The sequence below is a fragment of the Entelurus aequoreus genome, linkage group LG19, assembly GCF_033978785.1.
Source record: "Entelurus aequoreus isolate RoL-2023_Sb linkage group LG19, RoL_Eaeq_v1.1, whole genome shotgun sequence".
Taxonomy (NCBI): domain Eukaryota; kingdom Metazoa; phylum Chordata; class Actinopteri; order Syngnathiformes; family Syngnathidae; genus Entelurus; species Entelurus aequoreus.
This window is the reverse complement of record NC_084749.1, coordinates 1,893,513-1,905,276: the sequence shown is the minus strand read 5'-3', so window position 1 is coordinate 1,905,276 and position 11,764 is coordinate 1,893,513. Positions and strand designations below refer to the sequence as shown.

General features: G+C 37.5%; 1 protein-coding gene across 3 annotated transcripts in view; it reads left to right on the top strand.

Moving 5' to 3' along the window:
* Positions 1-11,764, top strand: part of LOC133634990 (noelin-2-like) — a 268,993-nt gene that overhangs the window by 173,721 nt on the left and 83,508 nt on the right. For 2 of the 3 annotated variants that reach the window (XM_062027650.1, XM_062027652.1), the window contains exon 4: positions 4,825-5,044. The exons of the other annotated variant lie outside the window; for it this stretch is intronic. In XM_062027650.1, coding sequence (XP_061883634.1) covers positions 4,825-5,044 — 220 coding nt within the window. The remainder of the gene's footprint in view (positions 1-4,824; positions 5,045-11,764) is intronic. 3 annotated transcript variants of the gene reach the window in all.

Genomic DNA, 11,764 nt, shown 5'->3' with positions numbered 1-11,764 from the left:
TAATATTCTGGTTCCTACATTATATATCAATACAGTCTGCAAGGGATACAGTCCGTAAGCACACATGATTGTGCGTGCTGCTGCTCCACTAATAGTACTAACCTTTAACAGTTAATTTGACTAATTTTCATTCATTACTAGTTTCTATGTAACTGTTTTTATATTGTTGTACTTTCTTTTTTATTCAAGAATTTTTTTTAATTTATTTATCTTATTTGACTAATTTTTTAAAAAAAGTACCTTATCTTCACCATACCTGGTTGTCCAAATTAGGCATAATGTGTTAATTCCACGACTGCATATATCGGTTGATATCGGTATCGGTTGATATCGGTATCGGTAATTAAAGAGTTGGACAATATCGGATATCGGCAAAAAGCCATTATCGGACATCCCTATTAAAAACCCTTCTTTTTAAAAAAAAGCCTATTTTTAGATATACTGTATGCATACAAGTTTTAGCTATTTGGCTGTTCTAGTTTTTATTTTTATTTATTTGTATTATCTTTTTAATATATATATTTTTTTATTTAATTGAAATTTTTTAAAATTAAATTTTATTTTATTTTTATATATATATTTTTTTAATACACTGTAGCACTTTGAGGTTGTTTACTCAATGTAAAGTGCTTTTTCACAAATAAAATCTATTATTATTATTATTATTAGCAACAAGGTTTCCTGCATACTCCTTTATCTCCTACAATCGGACATCTATCGTCTTACTGTAGCGACTCAATGCAGTCTACAAAACCCCAAAAGCCGTGAAGTTGTCACGTTGTGTAAATGGTAAATAAAAACGGAATACAATTGTCAGGTTCAAACACCGATGACATCTATTAAACAAGACAAGAGGCAAAGAATCAAACAGAGGCTGACAATACTTGGACCTTGGGGTTTGTTTTCCCGGAATGCAAAGGAAAGTTGGCGCGGGCAAGGCGTGAATGTGAGTACATATTTATTAAAACTAGGGATGTCCGATAATGGCTTTTTGCCGATATATCCGATATGCCGATATTGTCCAACTCTTTAATTACCGATACCGATATCAACCGATACCGATATCAACCGATATATACAGTCGTGGAATTAACACATTATTATGCCTAATTTGGACAACCAGGTATGGTGAAGATAAGGTACTTTTTAAAAAAAATGAATCAAATAAAATAAGATAAATAAATTAAAAACATTTTCTTGAATAAAAAAGAAAGTAAAACAATATAAAAACAGTTACATAGAATCTAGTAATTAATGAAAATTTGTAAAATTAACTGTTAAAGGTTAGTACTATTAGTGGACCAGCAGCACGCACAATCATGTGTGCTTACGGACTGTATCCCTTGCAGACTGTATTGATATATAATGTAGGAACCAGAATATTAATAACAGAAAGAAACAACCCTTTTGTGTGAATGAGTGTAAATGGGGGAGGGAGGTTTTTTGGGTTGGTGCACTAATTGTAAGTGTATCTTGTGTTTTTTATGTGGATTTAATAAAAATTAAAAAAAACAAAAAAAACCCGATACTGATAATAAAAAAACCGATACCGATAATTTCCGATATTACATTTTAACGCATTTATCGGCCGATAATATCGGTCTGACATCTCTAATTAAAACACTAACAAACTACAAAAAAATGGAAGCAAACAAAAGGCGCGCACAATGGCGGAGAACAAACTTGACTAATGAAAACAAAAGACTAGCACAAAGGCAATTAACTATGAACAGGAAACAAAAACACTTACTGTGGCATGGCATGAGGCAGGGACTATAATAAACAGCAATCTCATGGGTAGCAGAGGTAGTATGGATGGATAAGGTAGATAATTTCAGCAGAAACATACAGGCTTAAATAGCAGTGACATGATTAGTGACAGGTGTGCGAGTGCAAAGCGTGAGACGGGTGCGTGACATGACAGGTGAAAACTAATGGGTTGCTGTGGTGACAAAACAAACAAGAGTGCACAAAAGAGTCCAAAAACAAAACCCAACATGACTAAAACAAAAACATGATCAACAGACATGACAGAGGCAGAATTGAGGAGAAACGTGTCGACCTGTAACCTCTTACAGTGTCACCCACACTCTGGCGGAAGATTGTACGCCACCTCTTTTTATTTGGACTTTCCCTGTTTACACAACAACATCTGCTTCCAAAGGAATGGGGAGTATGTAAACAGTCATTGTTTTCTGTCACATTAACACAAAAGAAAAAGATGCCTCAGGCTTGGGCTGGTCCTGGATTCAGCTTGGACAGGTCTTCCATGACAATAGATAACCCCCTCCCATCTCCTCCCATCGTACACAGTGGAATTTTCCAAGCCTTTGCTTGGTGCAACAAAGACAGCCTCTTGTCTGTTCATTGGGAACTCAGAGAACGGAAAGTTTTTTGATAATTAACATACAAAATTGAGTAAAAACAAGTGTAAAACTAGCTAAAAAAAGTTAACTAGCAGTTGACTAAGAAGAGCAAAGAGCAATTTAACGTTGATACTGTAAAAGACGCAATTTTTGGCCGTAAATAACCACAACAGTTTCAGCTGTTCAGCTTGTGCGATGAAGAGGGGATAAACGGGGAAGTCCTTCACCTTGTTTTATCATATATTACTGCCTTTGCACATGGCGGGGTTTGCTTTTGTACACAAAATAAATCAACGCAAAATCCGTACTTTGGAGCAATGTTCACGGACTCTTGTATTTGGCTTGTTAGCTTCCCGTCCGGCGAAAATGGCATTAAAATAGTTAGCATGTACCGGGTTAAATGACTTTAAGGTGTACGGGGGGAAAATATGGATCAACAAGTTAGCATGCTAATGCTAGCAGGTAACATGCTAACGTTAGCCTGCTAACAGTTAGCATGTGTCACGTACCACGTTATATGACTAAGACTGGTGAGTTTTTCTTGTGCGATGAAGTCCTTCACCTTGTTTTATCATATATTACTGCCTTTGCACATGGCAGGGTTTACTTTTGTACACAAAATAAATCAACGCAAAATCCGTACTTTGGAGCAATGTTCACAGACTCTCGTATTTGGCTTGTTAGCTTCCCGTAATTTCGAAAATGGCATAAAAAAGTCAGCATGTACCAGGTTAAATGACTTTAAGGTGTACGGGGGGAAAATATTGATCAACAAGTTAGCATGTTAATGCTAGCAGGTAACATGCTAACGTTAGCCTGCCAACAGTTAGCATGTGTCACGTACCACGTTATATGACTAAGACTGGTGAGTTTTTCTTGTGCGATGAAGTCCTTCACCTTGTTTTATCTTATATTACTGCCTTTGCACATGGCAGGGTTTACTTTTGTATACAAAATAAATCAACGCAAAATCCGTACTTTGGAGCAATGTTCACGGACTCTCATATTTGGCTTGTTAGCTTCCCGTAATTTCGAAAATGGCATAAAAAAGTCAGCATGTACCAGGTTAAATGACTTTAAGGTGTACAGGGGGAAAATATTGATCAACAAGTTAGCATGTTAATGCTAGCAGGTAACATGCTAACGTTAGCCTGCTAACAGTTAGCATGTGTCACGTACCATGTTATATGACTAAGACTGGTGAGTTTTTTTTGTGCGACGAAGTCCTTCACCTTGTTTTATCATATATTACTGCCTTTGCACATGGCGGGGTTTACTTTTGTACACAAAATAAATCAACACAAAGTCCGTACTTTGGAGCAATGTTCACGAACTCTCGTATTTTGGCTTGTTAGCTTCCCGTCATGCGAAAATGGCATAAAAAAGTGAGCACGTACCGGGTTAAATGACTTTAAAGTGTACAGGGGCAAATATGAATCAACAAGTTAGCATCTAGCAGGTAACATGCTAACGTTAGCCTGCTAACAGTTAGCATGTGTCACGTACCACGTTATATGACTAAGACTGGTGAGTTTTTCTTGTGCGAAGAAGTCCTTCACCTTGTTTTATCATACATTACTGCCTTTGCACATGGCACTGTTTGCTTTTGTACACAAAATAAATCAACGCAAAATCCGTACTTTGGAGCAATGTTCACGGACTCTCGTATTTTGGCTTGTTAGCTTCCCGTCCGGCTGAAATGGCATAAAAAAGTTAGCACGTACCGGGTTAAATGACTTTAAAGTGTACAGGGGCAAATATGAATCAACAAGTTAGCATCTAGCAGGTAACATGCTAATGTTAGCCTGCTAACAGTTAGCATGTGTCACGTACCACGTTATATGACTAAGACTGGTGAGTTTTTCTTGTGCGACAAAGTCCTTCACCTTGTTTTATCATATATTACTGGCAGGGTTTACTTTTGTATACAAAATAAATCAACACAAAATCCGTACTTTGGAGCAATGTTCACGGACTCTCGTATTTGGCTTGTTAGCTTCCCGTAATTTCGAAAATGGCATAAAAAAGTCAGCATGTATCAGGTTAAATGACTTTAAGGTGTACGGGGGGAAAATATGGATCAACTAGTTAACATGTTAATGCTAGCAGGTAACATGCTAACGTTAGCCTGCTAACAGTTAGCATGTGTCACGTACCACGTTATATGACTAAGACTGGTGAGTTTTTCTTGTGCGATGGAGTCCTTCACCTTGTTTTATCTTATATTACTGGCAGGGTTTACTTTTGTATACAAAATAAATCAACACAAAATCCGTACTTTGGAGCAATGTTCACGGACTCTCGTATTTGGCTTGTTAGCTTCCCCATAAAAAAGTGAGCATGACTTCAAGGTGTACGAAAAACGGACTAGTGGGTTCCCGCTGGAGAATTTAGATGAACAGACGTCAAAACCGGGTCGACGTATTCTAAGGTTTTGATGGCCCCGCCTCTTTTCTAGGAGTTAAAAGACAAGGTGAGCGAGCTCCTGCGCCGCCTCCCCGTGCTGGAGCAGTACAAGTCCGACACCAAGATGATCCTGCGCCTGCGAGAGGAGGTGAGGAACCTGTCCTTGGCCCTGATGGCCATCCAGGAGGAGATGGGGGCCTACGACTACGAGGAGCTGCGCCAGAGGGTCCTGCTGCTGGAGACCCGCCTGCACTCCTGCATGCAGAAGCTGGGTAAGGCGCACCAAATGGCTCCCCCGTGGATTTTTAATCGTAAACGTTCACATTCTGTCCCAACACAGTGATAAAATTAAATTATTGATTAAAACGGGGGTCCTAGTGGCTCTTTCAGAGATGTGTGAAAATGGAAAAATATATTTTTGGTTTTAATAATGTTTGTGTAGGAGGACAAATATGACAAAAAACTCCCTAATTGTTAGAAATCCCAGTTTATATGAAACATGCTTCACTGATGAGAGTATTTGGCAAGCACCGATTTCAGCAATCCTTGAACGCACCGTAGTTTGTTTACTTTCAGAAATACATGTTTTTTTTTTCTTTGTCTCATTTTGTCCACCAAACTTTTTATACTGTGCGTGAATGCACAAAGGTGAGCTTTGTTGATGTTATTGATTTGTTGGAGTGCTAATCAGGCATATTAGGCCAATCCATGACTGCAAGCTAATCGATGCTAACGTGCTATTTAGGCTAGCTGTATGTACGTATTGCATCATTATGCCTCGTTTGTAGACTCATTTAGTTTCCTTTACTTATGTCCTATTTAATTTATATTTGCATATCTCATGACACGTTATCTATATGTAATATTGGCTGCGTTTCTGATAGTTGTTTGTGTGCCATGTTGTTCCAGACCACAGCAAACGTTGCCTTCATTATAGCACTTATATAAGACATTTAAAGTCATTTTGATAGTAGGCTAATATAGCTAATATAGACACTTACATCATGTGTTGCCTTCATTATAACACTTATATAAGACTTTTAAAGTCATTTTGATAGTAGGCTAATATAGCCACTTACACCATGTGTTGCTTTCATTGTAACACTTATATAAGACTTTTAAAGTCATTTTGATAGTAGGCTAATGTAGCTAATATAGACACTTACATCATGTGTTGCCTTCATTGTAACACTTATATAATACTTTTAAAGTCATTTTGATAGTAGGCTAATATTGCTAATATAGACACTTACATCATGTGTTGCATTCATTATAACACTTATATAAGACTTTTAAAGTCATTTTGATAGTAGGCTAATATTGCTAATATAGACACTTACATCATGTGTTGCATTCATTATAACACTTATATAAGACTTTTAAAGTCATTTTGATAGTAGGCTAATATAGACACTTACATCATGTGTTGCCTTCATTATAAGACTTTTAAAGTCATTTTGATAGTAGGCTAATATAGCTAATATAGACACTTACATCATGTGTTGCCTTCATTATAACACTTATATAAGACTTTTAAAGTCATTTTGATAGTAGGCTAATATAGCTAATATAGACACTTACATCATGTGTTGCCTTCATTATAACACTTATATAAGAATTTTTAAGTCATTTTGATAGTAGGCTAATATAGACACTTACATCATGTGTTGCCTTCATTATAACACTTATATAAGACTTTTAAAGTCATTTTGATAGTAGGCTAATATAGCTAATATAGCCACTTACACCATGTGTTGCTTTCATTATAACACTTATATAAGACTTTTAAAGTCATTTTGATAGTAGGCTAATATAGCTAATATAGACACTTACATCATGTGTTGTCTTCATTGTAACACTTATATAAGACTTTTAAAGTCATTTTGATAGTAGGCTAATGTAGCTAATATAGACACTTACATCATGTGTTGCTTTCATTGTAACATTTATATAAGACTTTTAAAGTCATTTTGATAGTAGGCTAATATAGCTAATATAGACACTTACATCATGTGTTGCCTTCATTATAAGACTTTTAAAGTCATTTTGATAGTAGGCTAATATAGCTAATATAGACACTTACATTGTGTGTTGCCTTCATTATAACACTTATATAAGACTTTTAAAGTCATTTTGATAGTAGGCTAATATAGCTAATATAGACACTTACATCATGTGTTGCCTTCATTATAACACTTATATAAGACTTTTAAAGTCATTTTGATAGTAGGCTAATATAGCTAATATAGACACTTACATCATGTGTTGCCTTCATTATAACACTTATATAAGACTTTTAAAGTCATTTTGATAGTAGGCTAATATAGCTAATATAGACACTTACATCATGTGTTGCCTTCATTATAACACTTATATAAGACTTTTAAAGTCATTTTGATAGTAGGCTAATATAGCTAATATAGACACTTACATCATGTGTTGCCTTCATTACAACACTTATATAAGACTTTTAATTTTTTGCGCCTCCAAACAGATTTTAAAGGTTTATTTTGTGGTCCAATATGTGTCTTTCAACATTGTGCGTTGCCGACCCCTGCTTTAAATGACTATCACAAACAGTCAAATGTGATGTTGTCCGACATTTACACCCAAGCCCACTTGCTCATGTTGTAGTCTTCAATAATGAAGAAGTTTGCTCGAAGGCCAGGATGAATAATTGATGGTGTTTTCACACGGCTAAACTGAGGATTTAACACACAAAATAACAAATGGGCTGACGAGGATGAGGAGGCAAAAATACATAGAATACATAATAATGAGGGATGTCAAATTTAATGCAATAAATATTATTTATAAATGCTGAATGGGCGACTACGACTACGAGGATGGGTTTGTTATACGCTCAGTGATCAGGTCAACACATATGCCAGATGTACTCGCTGGTACCAAAATGTATTTCGATACTTTTTGGTACTTTTCTAAAATAAAGGGGACCACAAAAATTGCATTATTTTAACCAAAAATCTAAGGGTAAATGAAACATATGTTTATTATTGCAATTTAGTCCTTCAATAAAATAGTGAACATACTAGACAACTTGTCTTTTAGTAGTAAGTAAACAAACAAAGACTCCTGTCATGATCCGTGGTCCGGATCATGTTTTTGTTATGTTCTGTTAGTTTTGGACGGCATCAGTTCCTGTTTTTTGTGCACTCTTGTTTGTTTTGGTTGCCATGGTTGCGTATTAGTTTCGGGACGCTCACCTGGCTCTAATCGTGAGATGTTGTTTAAGCCTGGCGTCATTGTTTGTGTCATGCGATGCCATAGTTTATGCTAAGTGTTTACCTCATGCCTTTTCAAGCAAGTCGTGTTTGTTCCACGCCATAGTTTATGCTGTTTGTTTCATGCCACAGTTTTGTGTTGGTTCCATGCCATAGTTTATGCTGTTTGTTTCATGCCACAGTTTTGTGTTGGTTCCATGCCATAGTTTATGCTGTTTTTTTCATGCCACAGTTTTGTGTTGGTTCCATGCCATAGTTTATGCTGTTTGTTTCATGCCACAGTTTCGTGTATGTTCCACGCCATAGTTTATGCTGTTTGTTTCATGCCACAGTTTCGTGTTTGTTCCACGCCATAGTTTATGCTGTTTGTTTCATGCCACAGTTTCGTGTTTGTTCCATGCTGTTTGTTTCATGCCACAGTTTCGTGTTTGTTCCACACCATAGTTTATGCTGTTTGTTTCATGCCACAGTTTCGTGTTTGTTCCATGCTGTTTGTTTCATGCCACAGTTTCGTGTTTGTTCCATGCTGTTTGTTTCATGCCACAGTTTCGTGTTTGTTCCACACCATAGTTTATGCTGTTTGTTTCATGCCACAGTTTCGTGTTTGTTCCATGCTGTTTGTTTCATGCCGCAGTTTCGTGTTTGTTCCACACCATAGTTTATGCTGTTTGTTTCATGCCACAGTATCGTGTTTTTTCCATGCTGTTTGTTTCATGCCACACTTTCGTGTTTGTTCCACGCCATAGTTTACGCTGTTTGTTTCATGCCACAGTTTCGTGTTTGTTCCATGCTGTTTGTTTCATGCCACAGTTTCGTGTTTGTTCCACACCATAGTTTATGCTGTTTGTTTAATGCCACAGTTTTGTGTTTGTTCCACGCCGTAGTCTATGCTGTTTGTTTCATGCCACAGTTTTGTGTTTGTTCCACGCCGTAGTTTATGCTGTTTGTTTCATGCCACAGTTTCGTGTTTGTTCCACACCATAGTTTATGCTGTTTGTTTCATGCCACAGTTTCGAGTTTGTTCCACGCCATAGTTTATGCTGTTTGTTTCATGCCACAGTTTTGTGTTTGTTCCACGCCATAGTTTATGCTGTTTGTTTCATGCCACAGTTTTGTGTTTGTTCCACGCCATAGTTTATGCTGTTTGTTTCATGCCACAGTTTCGTGTTGGTTCCACGCCATAGTTTACGCTGTTTGTTTCATGCCACAGCTTCGTGTTTGTTCCACGCCATAGTTTACGCTGTTTGTTTCATGCCACAGCTTCGTGTTTGTTCCACGCCATAGTTTATGCTGTTTGTTTCATGCCACAGTTTCGTGTTTGTTCCACGCCATAGTTTATGGTGTTTGTTTCATGCCACAGTTTCGTGTTTATTCCACGCCATAGTTTATGCTGTTTGTTTCATTCCAGTTTCGTGTTTGTTCCACGCCATAGTTTATGCTGTTTGTTTCATGCCACAGTTTCGTGTTTGTTCCACGCCGTAGTTTATGCTGTTTGTTTCATGCCATAGTTTCGTGTTTGTTCCACGCCGTAGTTTACGCTGTTTTTTTCATGCCACAGCTTCGTGTTTGTTCTACGCCATAGTTTATGCTGTTTGTTTCATGCCACAAGTTCGTGTTTGTTCCACGCCATAGTTTATGCTGTTTGTTTACCTCATGCCCTGCCAAGGTTTCTTGAGAAGATTAAAATATGTTCCTACCTGCAAGTCCTGTCCGGAGTGATCCGTTTGCATCCCGGGGAAACAAACCTCGCAGCAAGCTGAGACATCCCCCCCCCCTCCCCCACCCCCCTCGTGACAACTCCTAATTAGTCTGCTGACATATGCAGTAACATATTGTGTCATTTATCTACCTATTATTTTGTACACATTATTAAGGACAAGCTGTAAAAAATGATTATTAATTTACTTGTTCATTTACTGTTAATATCTGCTTATGTTCTCTTTTAACATGTTCTATCTACACTTCTGTTAAAATGTAATAATCACTTATTCTTCTCTTCTTTGATACTTCACATTAGTTTTGGACGATACCACACATTTAGGTATCGATGCGATACCAAGTAGTTACAGGATCATACATTGGTCATATTCAAAGTCCTCATGTGTCCAGGGACGTACAGTATTTCTTGAGTTTATAAACATAATATACATTTAAAAAAAACGAAAGATGATGTTATGATGCCAAAAAAATATCGATGTAATCATAGTAGTATCGACGACTTTTTAAAAAAGGCTTAAAAACCCTTTTCTTAAAAATAGCCTTTTTTTAGATATATGCGTGCTAGTTCTAGTTTTTATTTGTATTTCTTTTTATTATCTTTTTATTTATTTTTTTAATACACTGTAGCACTTTGAGGTTGTTTGCTCAATGGAAAGTGTTTTTTTTTTTACAAATAAAATCTATTATTATAACTATATACGTGCCTGTACTTGGTATCATTACAGTGGATGTCAGGTGTAGATCCACCCGTGGAGTCTGTTTACATTTTGACGCCGGTGAGCTACGGTGTGTAGTGAAGCATGTTTAGCTATTCCTCGTCCTGCAGTGATAATGGTACTTGAAAGAAACTCACTTTATTTGTCGCCATGGAGGCGAGGATTAGTGATTTAGAAGTAGCTAGCTGCTAGCTAGCTAGCCATGTCTTAAAGCACCTCTTCCTGAGGGTGTTTCAGTGTTATAACTTCACCTTTAATAAATGCGTCCGTTCTCCCTTTTCTGTCCACACACTGTGTCTGCTTGTAAGTACTCTGTGTGTGCGCGCTGCCGAACATGCTCCTCTGCTCGTTAAACCAGCAATGTCACGACGTGACGACGACGGAGGGGTAGGGGAGTGTGGGACCGGTACTTTTTAGAGGCGGTATAGTACCGAATATGATTCATTAGTATCGCTGAATTGTGGCCCCCATGTTGAATTGGCACCGCTGTTTTAGTGCGTATTTATTCTGTATTATTACTAAATGTATTATTGTCTGAATGTGTCATCCTGGTCCACCTGGTTTTACTTCACATTATGTGGGGCTTGAAATGAAGCATCAATAAAACCTGCAGTGTAAAACACATCAATGGAGGATACTGATACCACCCAACTATACGTTTTCCTGTACAAATGTGTGTTTCTACCCTTCTTGAGACATTAACAAGGAAAAGTAGCTTCCATATGAGGAGGTGTGAACAAGTGATGACATAAATCATGGTCCCAATACAGGAAAAACCATTGCATCTAATAGAGAGCCAAATACTAGAGTCCGTGAACATTGCTCCAAAGTCAGGATTTTTTTGTTGATTTAAAGTGCATACAAAAGTAAACATTGACAGGTGCATAGGCAGCAATATATGATAAAACAAGACGGCAGCTAAAGAAGGACTTCCCTATTCATCCCCGAAAAAAAATGCCAGGTGAACGGCTGATTTTACGACTTCCGGTGCTGACGTAAGACAACCCACATGTGAGCATAGGATGAACAAATACACTACGCTACTAAGACTATAGTGGCCATTACCGGTTAGCTTCTACAGCTGGGTTGCCCAAAGTGCGGCACAGGGGCCATCTGTGGTCCCGGACTCCTTTGTCATCGGCCTTAAGCACGTTATAACAAAAAATAGAGATCTCATTTGCACCCCCTGGTGGTGAAATCGATCAAAGTGAGGGTGGTCCCAAAAAGGAGGGACTTTGTTTCAGTTTTAAAAGTGCCCCCCCTCTGGTGAGCATATGAAATAACAAGTGTGTGTGAAAATTTGAAGTGCTCCCCC